At 32.5% G+C, this 18340-nt stretch overlaps 3 protein-coding genes across 3 annotated transcripts; 1 reads left to right on the top strand and 2 right to left on the bottom strand.

Moving 5' to 3' along the window:
- Positions 1-828: 828 nt before the first annotated feature.
- Positions 829-2195, bottom strand: LOC126660441 (dirigent protein 24-like). Its single transcript, XM_050353957.1, has one exon. The coding sequence runs from the start codon at positions 2131-2133 to the stop codon at positions 958-960; it is 1176 nt and encodes a 391-aa protein (XP_050209914.1). The 5' UTR covers positions 2134-2195; the 3' UTR covers positions 829-957.
- Positions 2196-6600: 4405 nt separating this feature from the next.
- On the top strand, positions 6601-12181 carry LOC126660430 (spliceosome-associated protein 130 A). The gene is made up of 4 exons (XM_050353939.2): positions 6601-9769; positions 9909-10400; positions 10651-10802; positions 11823-12181. The coding sequence occupies exons 1-3, from the start codon at positions 6752-6754 to the stop codon at positions 10786-10788; spliced, it is 3648 nt and encodes a 1215-aa protein (XP_050209896.1). The 5' UTR covers positions 6601-6751; the 3' UTR covers positions 10789-10802; positions 11823-12181.
- A 996-nt stretch (positions 12182-13177) lies between these two features.
- LOC126660447 (caffeoylshikimate esterase-like) lies at positions 13178-16743 on the bottom strand. Its single transcript, XM_050353969.2, has 8 exons — positions 16580-16743; positions 16450-16482; positions 16208-16334; positions 15965-16111; positions 15717-15847; positions 14175-14312; positions 13975-14073; positions 13178-13755 (listed from the first exon to the last, which is right to left on the bottom strand). The coding sequence occupies exons 1-8, from the start codon at positions 16580-16582 to the stop codon at positions 13480-13482; spliced, it is 954 nt and encodes a 317-aa protein (XP_050209926.1). The 5' UTR covers positions 16583-16743; the 3' UTR covers positions 13178-13479.
- Positions 16744-18340: the final 1597 nt, after the last annotated feature.

The raw sequence follows: 18340 nt of genomic DNA, 5'->3' as shown, positions 1-18340 counted from the left end.
TCTTGTTTTTCATTTAAGCAATTACTTTCATATCGTGCTTTGCATTAACTCGCTTGCTGTTGCTGTTACACCGTTGAAGATTGGTTAGTTTTAGCCAATTATTTTTGTATTGGTTTCTTAATTAATATGGGATTCAGTTAAAACTCGTCTCGCAGTAAGGTATGTTAGTAATTGATTGGTTTGGTGTCCTTTAAGAAACATTTTTAAAGAGAAAATAAAAATGATTTTACACTGTATTCAACAAATTATGTTTAGGCATTTAAGGAAAATGGCGATTGAAACTAAAAGCTACCTTTGGATTTGTAACTTTTCAAATTTTCCTTTCTTTTTTACATTAGATTTATCGCTCAAGTTATTTGTTTTATAAGTTTTCTTTATTCTCAAGTAATGTTGTTCATGGTTATTTAGAAAAGAAAATGTACTCAAATTTTGGTAAAATTGAAGTTTTTTTAAAAGGTTAATAATTTTTGGCCTTTCTTTTTTTGAAGCGGAAGTAGTGCAATATTATACGTTTATATGAACATAATTTATCCAGATTGCATATACAAAATCGCACCATATCAATTTTAAACAAATTATAAGTATATTTGACAAAAAGATGATGGATAAAATAGATAAAATTTAAAAATTATGATATATTTAACAAACGTAAAAAAGTTGTGGCTATTTAAATTCATTTTGATAAATAATTAACAGTCATTTTCAAACAAAAAAAAATCTTTTAGAAAAACCTTTTAATTAAAAACCCAATTAAACATGCAATTAGGTGAATTAGACCATAATCCCATCAAACAAAAGATTAATACAATCCAGCAAAAACCTAACACAAGCCAAAAAAATACCCCTTAAATCAAATTAACAGAAGAACCATGCAATATTACATAACAGATATATTACCTTCCATTACAGAAATTTCCAAACATAAAACAAAATACAAAACAAGAACACAAATACAAATTACTCAGACAAATAAACAGTAAAATGCATGACAGTATCAACACCATCAGTAGTATGTTGATTCACGTCAGGAATAGTCTCAACAACCGAGTACCCTTTAGCATTCTCATATTTTCCGGTACCGCCGATCACCGCAATCTGCGACTCATGCGACGCCGTTCTGTGCACTCCGAAGAAGCTGATCGTATCTTCAATAACATTACCATGGTGGTTATTGTTATCTCCGCCGTGCATGATAACTGTAAACGCCATCGTATGACTGGTGCCGTCCAATGAGCTGGCTAGGTAAAACCCTTGTGCCTTACCTATTACAGGTGAGCCTAACTCGTGTTCTTCTGTTAACTCGTCGTCGATGACTGTGATGGACCCGAACATGAGTTTTTGGATTGACCCGGCTGGGAGTTGGCCGGCTGTGACGAATGGTTGGTTGTTTCCGTTGACGACGTTGTTGTTGTTGGCGCTGTTTTGGAGAACTGTGTTGGCTTGGCCGGGATTTAGGCCGGTGATTAGTGGAGCGGTGGTTGGGTTTATGAGGTTGTTGATGTTGTTGAGATTTGGGACTGGCGTTCCTCCTTGGAGTGGGAAGAAGTTGTTGTTGGGCACTGAGAATGGGATTCCGTTGATGTCGGTTCGGGCGATTATTCCGGTGACTACTCTGACGGACGGTTGAGATCCGCCGAGGATGTCGTGCATGAAGAAAGATAATATTGGAGCTGATGTGGCGGCGCCTGTGGTTTGCGGGCCGGTTGGATTTGTCGCGACGCTTGGTGATGTGGCGATTGGAGTTTGTGGGCCTGTTGGATTTGCCACTGTGGCAGTTGTAGGGACGGTGGACGATGGCCCGCTTGGTGATGTGGCGATTGGAGTTGGAACAGGAATTGGTGATCCTACTGTAACAGGAGGAACTACAGGTGCCACGTCAGTTTCCGGTGCTTCCACATCATCATCCGGTGCTGCCACCGTGGCAGAAACAACAGGTGAGTCAGCTTCGTCTACGGTCGGAATGGCAGGAAATTGGCCACTTGGAAAAGTAGCAACGGGAGAAGGTAAAGTCGATGTGGCAGCAGGTGGGCCCACAACGAACGGATCCTGCGGTACCACCTCATCGAGGATTCTTGCCGAGTTGGCACATAAGAAGAGAAGATAGAATATGGCTGCAAACACGGTTTTTGCCATTGTCGGATTTGCTAAACGAATGTGTATTTGATTAAGAAGATGAGAGATTGATGTAGAATGAATTGTGAAATGGGGGAATATATAGTGAGTGAAGATTGAGTAGGAAATGAGAAGTGGAGCAGCTGATGAAATGGAGCAGGTGCATTATATTAGTACCTTCTCTAAAATGTGTGTATTGTTGGAGTTGTAATACCAAATTCTAATTAAGATTTGGTGTTGTTGCCTGGCACCACCACTTTATAATTATGGAATAGTTTCACGGTTACTGAACTCAAATGAGTAAAATTATACCTGGGTTATTAAAATTAATATAAAGTTGTTAGATTAATCAAATAAATTTATACTTGTTCATAAATAAATTTCGTACAAATTTATAGAATTCAAACCTAATTAGCATTATCAAGTAATTAGATGATTAGTTGTGTTTGACAAAAAAAAAAGAATGTTTAATACACAAAAAGAAAATTGCATACTCTTTTCAAATTATGGAACCTCGGGTTAGAGGCTTTATATCATCATATGGTTAGATGAGAATATTTCATTTTTGAAGTAGATATAAAAATAAACTGTTTTCATTTATACAGCTCACACGGTTAATTAAATTTTTAATAAATAATAAATAAATAAACTGCTCCTCTCTCTAAAAAAAATTTTCTCCATTCTCTCTAAACAGATCTCAACTCTTTTAGTTTGAGGAGGTGGTTTTCCGGTCATTTTGGCCGGAAAACCACCTCCTCCACCACCTTTTTATTTCCTTTATTTTGATTTGCTCTAATAATTACTCCATAGTTGGAGTGAGTTGTGTTCTTTTGTGGGTTCAATTTTGAAAGCACTTAAAAAATCATGTTTAATCTTGATTTTTTTGAATTGCATGTTAAGAATTTATGGTCCAAACTTAAATTTTTGAAGCCTTTTTGGCTTGCATGTCAAAAATTTCTTGTTTTTCTTAAGATCCATGAACCTTTAAATATTGGAATTTTTCTTCAATATTATATTATTTGTTGTTTTTGTTGTTTATTTTAATATTTAGTTTTATGTTGGTAATCTCTATCTTTTAGATATTTTTGAAGAACATGGATGTAAAGGTTGAAACCTTAAAAGTTTAAGCGGTTTCTCGGTTTAATCGATCAAGTTTCAAGTTAAGACACTCGCACCGGAACTTAGTTTCGTGTTGGATGCCAAAATGGCAAAATTAGCGGGATTTCGGCTTAATTTTTTTTTTTCGATTATTATCATTTGCTTGTATTTTTATGTGTTTCATATATTTTTAGATTAGGGTATTTAAAATACTATATATTTTTTTATTATTATATGGCTTTCATTATTGTACTTTAATCTTATTCTTCAATATATCTATTTTTGTTAAAATAATAATAATAATAAATAATAAATAAATAGATTTTTCTTTAAATTTTCAATAGATAAAAAAGTAGATTGTATTAGTGTCATTATATGATTGGAGTGTGTAAAATTTCAAAGAAAATAGTGTAATTGGCACTGGCAGTATTATGAAATAGTGATGGATATGAATTGGTATCCTAGGTCATTTCTTTACTTTTTTTTACCAGAAATTATTTGGAAAAACAATTTGATATTCAGTTCAGTGCGTCATCTGAAATTGTTAAATTAAACTTACATAATTAGCTTTTACATATTTCTACTTCCTCACACGACAAGGCAAACTTTCTTAAAATTTTTTTACCTAATTCTGATTCATGAATTTTTCATGCACCTATCTAATGAGCTGTTAAAAAATCAAATACAATATTATTATAAACAATTATGCCACGCGGGTGTATTCTCTCTAACTTCCATCAATATAATTTTTTTGATTATTTTATATATATTTAAAAAAAACATGTGATGTGTAACGTATTAAATAAATAATTTATAATTTTATATGGTAAACTTAATTCATCTAAATGTTTTTACTAAACTAACCTTCACATTTGTTAATTCATTTTTTTAGCAATTTACTATGACACTCCTCACATTTCACATAATTCACAGTTTAATCTCTCTTATTTAAAAATCAAACGATATGATCCCTCACTTTTGTTACTGTTAACGATTTAATCCTTCCGTTCATTTTTTGGTGTTAGTCAACGAAGTCAACAAAATTATATGGTCATCTATGTTTATTTTTATCTACAATTTGGTCCCTCATTTTTATTTTGTCAACAATTTCATCCTTTATATTTGAAAATTAATTTACTCTTAAGTCTTTTAACTTTGTTGACTATCACAAAAAACGGACGGAGGGATTAAACTGTTGACGAAAATAAAAGTGAAAGGCCGTATGTTTAAATTTTTAAATAGAAAAAATTAAAGTGTGAGTTTTGTCAGATATGAGAAGACTCATAGTGATATTTTCTTGTTTTTTTATCATTATACTTTTCCATTTTAGTGTTATTATCTTTTATTTATTTTACCAATACGAGATACTATTATGGAACAAAATCTATATACCCAAATTACGACCCGTTTGTAAATATACTATAATTTAAATTTTTTCCAGTTTGATCCATTATTTTTTAATCTTTGCCAAATACGCACACATTTTAATTAGATATGACATGGCGAACTATTACACATCCACATATACAAAACTTATTCTATTTGGCAATATACAACACCATGTCATGTCAGTTAAAGATGACATTCGAAAAGATGATAAACATGGCTGGTAAAACTTTTAAAATCGTGACATATTCGGCAAATGAGACATAGCTGTTAAAACATTTTATCTATTTCTAATATGTATTTTCACGTATGACGTGGATATAAAATTGAGATTCCCCTTAAAAATAATACTTGATTAATACACAATGGTTATATCATATAGGACCGATGGAATTGAACAATATTAAAATTATTAATTTTTTAATTATTGGTTTCAAATGATATCGTGAATCTGATTATATCCATCTTTACAATTTGAGAGCATTGGATGGAAGAAGATTACAATCTTTAGGTAAATATTTATGACAATAGCAAGTAAAATTCATACCTAACTTAAATAAACATTAAATGAAATAACTTTTTTAATTCTATTTTCTCCCCTTAAAGCCCTAATCCCTCCATTTACACTCTTAATCATAGCATACCCATTAGCACCATCAAATTTCCCAATTCCACCAATAACAGCAATATGATTCTCACCAGCATCTTTTTTATACACCCCAAAAAATTTCAATCCATCATTTAACTCACTCCCAAATTTTGCAGTCATAGCTACCATATGGCTAGTTCCATCTTCTGAGCTAGCAACAAAAATCCCTTGTGCCATTCCAATTTTTAGTGACCCATAAATTGCCCCTTCAAATAAATGTTCATCGATTTCCGTCACAATTCCGTATTCCAATTCTTGTATCGTAGCCCTAGCCGGAAACGATAGTCCGATGCTCGAAAAATCGAACGTATGTGTCGATAGTCCCGGGACCGGAACATTAGGGTTCGATTGGGGTAAGGGGATGCCTCCATTAGGTGGGAAAAACCCTAATGGTTTAGGAAATGGTATTGGTGTGGTGAATTTTGTGGTTTTAGGGTTTGATGAAATGTGTGTCACATTTAGTACATTTTGCATTAAGAATGTAAATTTTGGATGATTGTGATAATTTTGGGGATGATGATTTTGAGTTGGATTGCTAAAAGTTCTAGCTAAAGATTGGTTTATGAAGAATATTATGGTAATTGTGGCAAAAATTGAAGAGAAATTGGTAATTTTCAAAGACATTGATTATGCGGTTTGATGGATTGGACCATGTTAATCTGGTTAATTAGTACAGTGACCAACTCTGACTATTTATAAACTGAGGATTAGGAAAAGAATGTCATGTTGTGGCATTAGGTAGTTTTTGTTGATGGGGTTGTTATAGTGGTTTAGTTTTTATGTTTTAAAATTTAATTAATTTTTAAATTATTTTATGCACCATAAAAAAGTATATAAAGTAAATATTAACACCTGAGAAAAATATATTAAAACTTCTATATATAATGTATTAATATTTCATAAAAAAATTACTCATAGTTTGGTTTATTTTATATTAAAATTATATGAACCTACAAACCATAATAATTTTTATTTTATTTTTCAAACTAAAATACAATATTTTAATCATAGTTTTTAATCTAATTTGGTTGAATTGTTTGGTTTGAATTAATTTTTTTGTACATGTCTAATTATCCCCAAATTTTTGTAACGCAAACTTGGACTATTTTGATTTAGTTAAATTTATCATTCTGATTTACTCCATTTTAAATCTTAAATAAAAAATTTACTCTATTTAAATAAAATTTATTTGTTTCTTTATTTTCATCTATGAATTTTATTGTAGTCAAGTTAAATTTAAAAGGTTTGCAATAATGATGTGTGAAATAAAATATTGAAAAATTGTGCCAGCCAAAATCAAATTGACAAGATAATTATAAAAAGGGTAAATGTGAGTTAAAATAGTTCCAGTGTTCCACATCGGTAATTTAGAACAAGTGAGAACCTTACAGAGGCTAAATGCGAAAATGATAAAAATATAGAAATCCCCAAATGGAATCCTCCTAAAACCCTAATTTCACCACTTCCACTGCAAAACCCTCACTTAATTCCCAAAAACATTCCACCATGTACCTCTACAATCTAACATTACAACGCGCCACCGGCGTAGTCACCGCCATAAACGGAAACTTCTCCGGCGGCAAGACACAAGAAATCGTAGTAGCTCGCGGCAAAGTTCTTGATCTCCTCCGACCCGATGAAAACAGCGGTAAACTCCAAACTGTTCTCTCCGTTGAAATCTTTGGTGCAATTCGTTCCTTAGCTCAATTTAGACTAACCGGAGCTCAAAAAGATTACATTGTCGTCGGTTCGGACTCGGGCCGGATTGTAATTTTTGAATATAATAAAGAGCGTAATGTGTTTGATAAAGTTCATCAAGAAACTTTTGGTAAATCTGGTTGTAGGAGAATAGTTCCGGGTCAGTATTTAGCGATTGACCCGAAAGGTAGAGCTGTTATGATTGGTGCTTGTGAGAAACAGAAGTTAGTTTATGTTTTGAATAGGGATACTGCTGCTAGGTTGACCATTTCGTCGCCTTTAGAGGCGCATAAGTCGCATACAATTGTTTATTCTATTTGTGGCGTTGATTGCGGGTTTGATAATCCGATTTTTGCGGCTATTGAATTGGAGTATGCTGAGGCTGATCAAGATTCGACGGGTCAAGCTGCTAGTGAAGCGCAGAAAGTCTTGACTTTTTATGAACTTGATTTGGGTCTTAATCATGTTTCTAGGAAATGGTCTGAGCAAGTTGATAATGGGGCTAATATGCTTGTTACGGTCCCTGGCGGTGGGGATGGACCCAGTGGTGTTTTAGTTTGTGCTGAGAATTTTGTTATTTATAAGAATGAAGGGCATCCGGATGTTAGGGCTGTCATTCCTAGGCGTGCAGATTTGCCTGCTGAACGCGGAGTTCTGATTGTGTCTGCTGCAACTCATAGGCAGAAGACTATGTTTTTCTTTCTGTTGCAGACGGAATACGGTGATATTTTTAAGGTTACTCTAGATCATGAGAATGACAAGGTTAGAGAATTGAAAATTAAGTATTTTGATACAATTCCAGTTACTGCGTCGATGTGTGTAATGAAATTAGGTTTTCTTTTTGCTGCATCAGAGTTTGGGAATCACGCATTATATCAGTTTCGAGCAATTGGGGAAGAAGCTGATGTGGAGGCCTCATCAGCTACTTTAATGGAAACCGAGGAAGGTTTCCAACCTGTATTTTTTCAGCCAAGAGGGCTGAAGAATCTTGTTAGGATTGATCAGGTTGAGAGCTTGATGCCCATTATGGATATGAAGGTTGCCAATGTTTTTGATGAAGAAACAGCGCAGATATTTTCACTTTGTGGACGTGGTCCTCGGTCCTCTTTGAGGATATTGAGGCCTGGTTTGGCCATAAGTGAGATGGCTGTTTCACAGCTTCCTGGTGTACCAAGTGCAGTCTGGACTGTGAAGAAGAATGTTAATGATGAGTTTGATGCATATATTGTTGTGTCTTTCAACAATGCAACTCTTGTGCTTTCAATTGGAGAAACGGTTGAGGAAGTTAATAACAGTGGGTTTCTTGATACCACACCTTCACTTGCTGTTTCTTTGATTGGTGATGATTCTTTAATGCAAGTTCACCCAAATGGTATTAGGCATATAAGGGAAGATGGGCGTATAAATGAGTGGAGAACACCTGGGAAGAGGACTATTGTGAAGGTTGGCTCCAATAGAGTTCAAGTGGTTATTGCCTTAAGTGGAGGGGAGCTTATTTATTTTGAGGTTGATATAACTGGTCAGCTAATGGAGGTAGAGAAATATGAGATGAATGGAGATGTGGCCTGTCTGGATATTGCCCCAGTTCCAGAAGGAAGACAAAGGTCTCGGTTCCTTGCAGTTGGTTCATTTGATAACACCATTCGGATCTTATCTTTAGATCCTGATGACTGTATGCAGATACTAAGCGTCCAAAGTGTTTCTTCACCTCCTGAATCACTCCTCTTCCTTGAGGTTCAGGCATCTGTAGGTAGGGAGGATAGTGCTGATCACCCTGCTAGTCTTTTCCTAAATGCTGGTTTGCAATCTGGTGTTTTATTCAGGACACTGGTGGACATGGTCACTGGCCAACTTTCTGATTCTCGTTCCAGATTTTTGGGGTTGAGGGCACCCAAACTCTTCTCCATTATTGTGCGAGGACGGCGTGCGATGTTATGTTTATCTAGTCGACCCTGGCTTGGTTATATTCATCAAGGACATTTCCTTTTAACTCCCCTATCTTACGAGACTCTTGAATTTGCTGCTTCATTCTCATCTGATCAGTGTGCGGAAGGTGTGGTGGCTGTTGCTGGGGATGCATTGAGGATTTTTACCATTGAAAGATTGGGAGAAACATTTAATGAAACTGCAATACCCCTCAGATATACTCCGAGAAAGTTTGTGCTTCAACCTAAGAAGAAACTTTTGGTTATTGTTGAGAGTGATCAAGGAGCATATACAGCTGAGGAGCGTGAGGCTGCAAAGAAGGAGTGTTTTGAGGCTGCTGGTATTGGGGAAAATGGAAGTGCCAATGCTGAGCAGATGGAGAATGGTGGCGACGATGAAGATAAAGATGATCCTCTGTCTGATGAGCAGTATGGTTATCCTAAGGCAGAATCAGACAAGTGGGTTTCTTGCATAAGAGTTCTTGACCCCAGGACTGCCACAACAACTTGTCTGCTAGAGCTTCAAGACAATGAAGCGGCATTTAGTTTGTGCACTGTAAACTTCCATGATAAGGAGCATGGAACATTGTTAGCTGTTGGTACTGCCAAGGGACTGCAGTTTTTGCCCAAAAGAAGTTTAGTTGCCGGTTTTATTCACATCTATAAGTTTGTAGATGATGGGAGAACCCTGGAACTTTTGCACAAGACACAGGTGGAAGGTGTACCACTTGCTTTAGCCCAGTTTCAGGGAAGACTACTTGCTGGAATAGGGCCTGCGCTCAGATTGTACGACTTGGGGAAGAAGAGGTTGCTTAGGAAATGTGAGAATAAGCTCTTCCCTAACTCTATTGTCTCTATTCAGACCTATCGTGATAGGATCTATGTTGGTGATATTCAAGAGGTATGTTTTCTAAGTAGCCAGATCTTGACTTTATTTTTCTTTTCTTTGAGATCAGTGTTATAATTAGAAATTTGCTTACTTCTTTATGCTGTTTCTTGTACTTTTTCTGACTATATTTCATCTGGTACACTCTTTGCAGTCATTTCATTTCTGCAAGTATAGGCGCGATGAAAATCAGCTCTATATATTTGCTGATGATTGTGTTCCAAGATGGCTTACAGCATCGCACCATGTTGATTTCGATACTATGGCAGGCGCAGACAAGTTTGGTAATATCTACTTTGTACGGTTACCACAGGATGTTTCTGATGAGATTGAGGAAGATCCAACTGGTGGAAAGATAAAGTGGGAGCAAGGAAAGCTTAATGGAGCTCCAAACAAGATGGAGGAGATAGTACAGTTTCATGTTGGTGACGTGGTTACTAGCTTGAGTAAAGCATCTCTAATTCCAGGTGGTGGAGAGTGCATCATTTATGGGACGGTGATGGGGAGCGTGGGCTCACTGCTTCCTTTCACTTCTCGAGATGATGTTGACTTCTTCTCACACTTGGAGATGCATTTGAGACAGGACCACCCACCTTTGTGTGGAAGAGACCATATGGCATATAGATCTGCTTATTTTCCTGTTAAGGTAAGTCATAACACGCTATGCTATTTTTTTATTTACTGCTGCTGGAAATAAATTTGGAATAATCTTAAATACACAATACATTTCTGAACCAAAGAGATCTGTATTGCACTTTGTTTTCGCAAAAATCTATTTCTTTCCAGTAAAAGTTGATTTACGATGGCTCTGATTCATATATTTTGTTAATTGCTTTGGTATTATTCTGTAATGATTTTATTTAAGAATGCTAAATGATTTTCCATTGTTTTTGCAGGATGTGATCGATGGGGATCTGTGTGAGCAATTCCCAACGCTGCCTCTTGATGCACAGAGAAAAATTGCTGATGAATTGGATAGAACTCCTGGCGAGATACTGAAGAAACTTGAAGAAGTTCGGAACAAGATCATTTAAGGATACACTTGAAGGTGCTTTCTATTTCTGTAACTCTGGTTATGTTATTATTTGTTTCAGTGTGCATAGTATTTAAGAATTGTAGCATTGCGATTGAATCCAGCCATTTAAGGTTTTTGTTTTTTGAATTATGTTCTATTGGCAAATTCTTGCAATTTTAGAATTGGCTTAAATGCCAGTTGACCCCTTGAACTTGGAGTCAATGGGCAACTAGCCTGGGTATTAATTTTCTGGTCAATTTTCCCAACAAATTTGTCGAAAGTGCCAATATTCATATTTGGCTTCAATGAGGCTAGGAGGTGTTCTTTATGAAACATTTCATTCCTCTGCTTTTGTAGAATTAGCCATTTAGCATTATACGTATTTGAGTTTGAATAATTATTATCCAACAAATTTGCGACTCTGTTAATTATGTGTAATGAATATCTCAAAGTCTATTTATAATATGAAATTTGTAATCTCAGTCAGGGTTCTTTTCCTTCCTGTCTAGAGCCGAGACTACAAACATCTACCGTCATTGAAGTTCCCTTCATTTTCATTTTTGTGAACGTCAAATTTGGTGTGCCATATCAGCTAAAATTAACATGTAAAGCAGACTTTGTCATAATCTTTTAATTTTATTATGTGCTTCACAAGTGGCTCATAATGTCACTCGTCAATTTTTGTGTTGTTTAGGCTTTAGGTTTTAGGGTTTTGGATTTTGAGTTTTGAGTTTAAACCTGAGACGTCAACTTCATGATGGATATGCTTAAGTTCCTTTGGCTAAACAATTTCTTGAATGCAACAATTCCGTAAACAGCATCTTTTATTAGTATTTCGACATCAATTACGTAAACTTAGTTTTTAACAGTTTTATTTGTGACCTTATGCACCTTATCAACTAAAAACTGCTTTGAATGACATGATTGTGTCATGCTATATGGGTAACAAAAGAAGCGATCTGTTGACTATGCATGTGGTGGTTTATTCTGTTGATTTATAAACTAGTAGTAGCAAACATTATGAATTTTGATTTCATGGAGATCTCTGTGCAGGCTGTTTGTTACAATGGTGTTTACGAGCAGAAGATCTATGCCAATTGTAGCTCTGGTAAGGTCACATTTGCTTGGCATTGCCTTTAAAATGCAGAGATATAACAATTAGATGGTAAAAACCTTGGAGGAAAAATCACTTACGAACTGTAGATGTGTTTATGATTAGTGAATGTTATCTCATGAGTTTTATGACTTTCTTACGGCAGCTTGGTAAAAAGATTAGCAGATTATGTGATAAGCCTAGATAGTTGAGCATTGTTCTTAATTTTGGAGTCTGGCTTCCTTAGATATCATGATAGTGCTTCAAATTGATGTATGGAGATTTTGATATATTCAATATTAGACTGTAATTAAGTTAACCCTCAGCTTTTAAGAATTCTTATTTCAATCTAAACTTCTGAGATTATGCTAAAATTAGATTGATTATATAATATTTAGGCCAAATGTCGTAAAAAGGCCAAACCTTTCATAAAAGTTTCACAAAAGTTATGACGTTTCAATTTTGTCGATTTTGGCCAAAAACAAATTATTTGGTTTCAGTTGTGGCTAACTCTCAATTTGATTTCAATTTGCCTATGTGGCGCCTATGTGGCATGTCAAATATTGAAATGTCAGGACTTTTGTGAAACCAAATAATCCATTTTTGGCCAAAATTGACAAAATTGAAAGGTCAGGACTTTTGTGAAACCAAATAATCAGTTTTTGGCCAAAATCGACAAAATTGAAAGGTCAGGACTTTTGTGAAACTTTTGTAAAAGGTTTGGCCTTTTCATAATATTTGGCCTAATATTTATGGTTCTTGTATTAATACAATAACATTCCTTGGAAAATGAATAATAAAATGGCCAAAGTAAGCAAAAGATAAATGTACCCCTTCAATTTGGATTGATAATATCAAAAAAATTATTTTCACTGTTCTCTAACAATTGAGCTCAAAACTTATCCAGTTTGGATTTTAACTTGGTAATGATTTGATTTGAGAGTGAAATTATTCTTTTTTTTTTCTTTTACCAAAGAGAGGGAAATTATTCAATGCAACATATTTGTCATGTCAATATGCAATATACTTGATAAATTTTATTTTTTTTCTTTAAATATTGACAAATTTTATTAATAATTGTAAGAGTTATTATGTTGTCTATTGACGTTACAGCTTCACTCTGTTGTGTGCATTTATTTTAAACCAATAACGTAGGGGTTGAAATAACTTAGATTAGACAAATTGTGGGTTAAATGTCAGAAAATGATGAAAATAATTGTTGAAATATCAATCTAAGTTGATGGGATGAATTGATCCTTTATCCATAAGCAAAATAATATCAAATCCCTTTGCTTCATAATAAATATCCTTTGAATTCAATGAATATAAATTTATTTTTATTTGTAAATAAGTGATTCACTTATGTAAACAATCAAATGAATAGAAATCTCTCACATTTATCATTTATGTATGCTCTACACCTAAAATTTCAAAACATAGAATCCACCAACTTGGCCAATGCCACTCTCTAGCCAACTTCAAATCTTGAATTGAAAATCCAACCAATTTTCTTCCATAGTCACTCTATTCCCATCAAACCCTAATTGGGTTTCTTGGCTAGCAAGCTAACAATAATTTTAATTGTCTCTAAAATATCAAACTTTCTTGCTAAACCCTTTATTTAGATTGAGACAAATCATCATTTCTTTGTTTTAATTGTCTCTCAAATCTTGCATTATCTTCATTAGTTCTCTTCTCTAACCATTCAATTATGTCCTTGAAAACAATTTCAATGTTTTCTAAGGGCTCTCCGTATAATAAACCGTGCCACATTCCTGGGTATAATTTGATTGTCTTGTCTGTGCTTGATGCTACGTCGTATAGTTGCTTGCTAACTGATTTATCCGTCACTTTATCATCTTCGCCGTGTAGAACCATAAATGGTAACGAAACCTACATTAAGAAAAACAAAATTTATTAGTACAAGCGTTTTTTTAATGTTCAAGAGCATGTTGCACGGAAATTGCTCGAGTCTAACATTTCCGTGCTTCATTTCCTTTTCCATTACATAATTCCACCCGTTTTTGATTTAGGTGTTTCATATTTTGGCGTTTCTATTCCCGTGCTACAAATTAATACGATATTTGGATTAAGATGAAAAAATGAACAAACCTCTTGAAGCCTTTGTTCTATATCCATTGTAGTCTTCAAAAGTTCATGTCCAGTTTTCAAGCGAGGACGACCTTTATAGCAATATTTATTTGCTCTAACCTGCAATTAAATTTACCGAATAATTATGAGAAATTATTTAAAACAAATACAATTAAATACGCAAATTATGTAATAAAATTATAGTTTTGAAAGAAATGTACCTGTTCTCTAACTTCAGGGACCTTAAATGCAAGGTCAATAATGTCCTTTGAAGGTATAATTCTCCAAGTTGGAATGAAATTGCAAAGCTTTGTGAGAACACTTATCACCACTTGTGGCGGTTTCATTTCATCAGCAAGCTACACATAATTAAATGAAATAAAATTAAATATTGTTACTTTCATTTTATTAATTTTTTAATTTCTTGAATCAAATTATTGAGTATTTAATGAAATAACAAAAAATAGCTGATCCAATAAATGTAAAATATGCCTCAAGTTATTTCCTATTCAAATTAGATAAACATCATTGTTTAAACTCAAACCGATGGCTGAATGGGTATAGTCATCGGTTCACGGTTCAACCGATTCAATTTTGATTAAATCGGTTAAATAATAATGAAATATGTAACTCTAGAAAAAGCTTATATAATTTAGGTTTAAATGTATAGATGGAAAGATTAGTAAATAGATAACAATTTAACTAGTGAATAAAAAACATGACGCTTTTTTGTACAATTTAAAAAATTCAATGATTTTTCTATTCTTATAAATTTTGCCGACTCAAAGAAGTTGGATGAATTTATAGCTTTTAGAAAAAATCGAATCAGATTGACTTTCAATTTCTGATCAAATCAATTGAACCGGCCGGTCCGACTCAATTATTAAAGCCATGCTAACTATACTCAAATACTTTTCTGTTACATATTTGACAATTTTAGCAGGAATATCATCACGTTATTACATATCTCAAGGAAAACAAATGTAAACAAATGCCAAAAATATTTAAACAATTTGACCCACATAACTAAATTCAACATGGAAACAAGAACTATTATTTTCCAACTATGACCCACTTTCTAATAGGAAATAACCTTTGGATCCATCTAAAGTTAATTAGGTATGATTTTTTCTTTAAAACTGCAATTATGTATGAATTAAAAAATAATTTATGCTTAATCAGAAAAAGAAAGTGATTTATTATCTGTAAGGCACTTACTTTAAGTTTTCATATTTAATTTTTAAAAAGGTAAGATATGCAAATCTTTAACTAAAAAAACAAGAAAAAGAGAACAAATTAAAGAAGTGTAGGTAGACTAGATCCAAGTTTGTAGGAACACAAACTAATTAAAAAACATTCTAAGGGCATAAAACGTGTCATCAAAATTCAACAACCTAAAAAATTAATATTTAAATTCTGTCAAAATATTGAATTAATCTTCAGAATAGTATTAAATATCAAATTAATATTAGAAATTGTTTATTATGTTGCCCGAAAACTAAAACGCTATAATAAATAAAAAATGAAACTAAAATACTAAAATGAAAAGACGCTGAAATGAATTAAAATATGGATTATGCGGAACCGAAATAAATTAAAAAATCAAAACGAAAATAGCTGAAACAACATTTAGTATAAGAATAAACTACAAATATAAAGTTTTAAAATTTCAGAAGCATTTTCGATCGATTAATTAATTTTCCGTTATCATTTCCATATTTTTTTATTAATTTTTTTTAACTGAAAAAAAAAAAAATACAAACCTTACACATGGGTGCCACCAAGATAGCTCCATCCCAAAAATGAGGTTGTTTTCTATGCAAAAGAAGAGTCACAGCTCCTCCCATGGATTCTCCTAACAAATACCTCATTTTTCCTTTATTCTCCTGCTTCTCTGTAATTAATTAAAACATATCAATTAATCATACAATCCAATACATTATAATATACACTTAATTAAGTAAAATTATTAAACTCTTAATTAAATTTAAAAACCATGAAAAATACTTACCACATATTTTTGTAAAATGTTTAGAACAATCATCAATTACATTATCCATACTTTCAACATATGCTGGTAATCCAGATGATTTTCCATGCCCTTCATAATCTATTCCGTAAACTGCAAATCCTTCTTTCGCTAGCCGAATCGCGGTACCTGATTAAATCATAATTAATTAGTATAACTATAGAAATTAATTAATTAAATCAACACTAAATAAAATAAATATAGATAGAGTCACAAAAACTGAACTGTTCATGGTAATACTGCATTCCATGGCGTAACCATGGCAGATAAAAATCAAAGCCTTCGGTTCTTGACTCGTCGGAATCCATTGACATGTAAATAGCTTCAATCCTCTCGAATTCAATACGTATTCCTGTTAAAAAACAACAAAAACAAAAAACAATTTTAATACAAATTATGAGAAAATTTATATTAATATAATTTGATGAGCATATTACATATAAATTTATATGCAAATATTTACCAACCTCATCGAATTTGATGTTTTCTGACTCTGTAGCCTGCAAATAACGAACAAAAACAAGAAACCAAATTAATAAAACGAACAAAAATCAATAAAAACATGTAAATATGTAGAGAGAGAAAGCGAGTGATCACCATTGAAGAACTTGAAAAAGCTTCTAGAGAGAGAATTTTATTAATTTGTTATGAAATCTGAGAAGATTTATATGGATTTTAGAGAGAGATTAAAAGAGAAAAAGAAATAAGATTGGTATAACAGAATTATCCGAATAAAGAGTGGAAGGTTGTGTATATATAGTAAATTTGCATGCAAGTATTTTTGAGTTTAAAAGATTATAATTATACAGTTGGAAAGTTCGTATATAGACAGACAACTTTGCTCTGTTCATATAGTTTTATAAAAATATAATCCGAAGATGATTAGGATTGAATTTCTCCCACTTGTTGTGACTAAAAAAAAGATATGTACCAATTAAATTTTGGGCTTAATGAACCAAAAAATACAAAAAATTTCAAAAAAAAAACACAATTATAACCAAAGTTTTAAAATTTTACATTTTTATCCCAATTTTGAACTCGCAAAGATTTTAGCAAGTCACTCTAATTGGACAAAAAATATGAAAATTTAATCATTTGGTTAGAATTAAAATGATTCATAAGGGTTTGATTTTACATCGGCATGATTTTTTGACAGCGTGGAGATCACATGAAATTGGACACACGTTATTAAATCGATTTGGCGATTTGGCTAAAATTGTTGGAAAAAAAAAGAATTGGACTAAAATTTTAAAGTTTTGAAGCTCAGAATTGTGAGAAGCAAAAGATGTTTGGATTTTTTTAGTTCATTAGATAAAAAGTATTTAAAATTAATTGTAATTCGTTTGATTATAAACTAACAAAAGAATATTATTAGGAGTGAAGTAGTTCTTAGTAGAGTTTAAATAACGTAAGAAAAGAAACTCTTTTGCGAATACGGTTTTCAGATCCAAGTTTTAGTATATGATAAATTAAGATGCGGTCAAATGTTGAAAAACTAATAAATCTTAACTAATAATTTTATTATTTTATAATTTGATTAGTTTATAAAATTGCTAAGCTCATCAATAGTGTGTATAACCAAACCAAAACCAATTAACCTAGCCAACCCCATAATTTATTCGGTTTGGCTTAAAATTATTTTTATAATTCTTTGATTTTAATGATAAGAAAAATTAAATTTGCTTTTGGTACAAATCGAACCCAAAAATTTAATCAAATCAAAAATTCAATTGCATTGACGGGTTTGATCCAGTTTGGAAAATAAAATAAAATAAATCTAATATATTTTTAAAGAATTAATTTAATTTAATTTTAACCGAATATACCATTTGTCAAGTCTTGTTGTGATGTGCATGTATGTGTATAAAATAAGCAACTTGTCCCTGTAGTAGACTTTGATGATTTGTATTTCTAGTTTATCAAATTAATCACTATTTTCTATTTAATTGTTTTTAGCTGGTCAATTGTGCGAGTCCATAGGAAATTGTCCATGTTGGTGTTCTTAAATTAAAGGAAACGTATTATAAAATATACAAACATTGTTTTAAAAAAAAGCGTAGGCAATAGTTCTTTTTTTTTAATGATTTGAATAGATATGAATAGATCATTACAAAAATAATAAAATATATAAATTGATGATGTTTATAGCAAGTGGGTCTATGTATATAAATTATATATACACCTAAAATCTTGAAAATTGTAAAATTCATGTGAATAAGTTGATTTATATCTATCCTTAAATGTATGAGAGACATTTTTAGATATACTCTATAACATTATCCGTGAACTAGCTAATTATATTATAACACGTCATTAAAATAATGACATTATTGTAATTTTAGCTGTTATGTTTTTATA

Source organism: Mercurialis annua, linkage group LG8 (genome assembly GCF_937616625.2).
Source record: "Mercurialis annua linkage group LG8, ddMerAnnu1.2, whole genome shotgun sequence".
In the NCBI taxonomy this organism is placed as follows: domain Eukaryota; kingdom Viridiplantae; phylum Streptophyta; class Magnoliopsida; order Malpighiales; family Euphorbiaceae; genus Mercurialis; species Mercurialis annua.
This window is presented reverse-complemented; position numbering and strand designations above follow the sequence as displayed.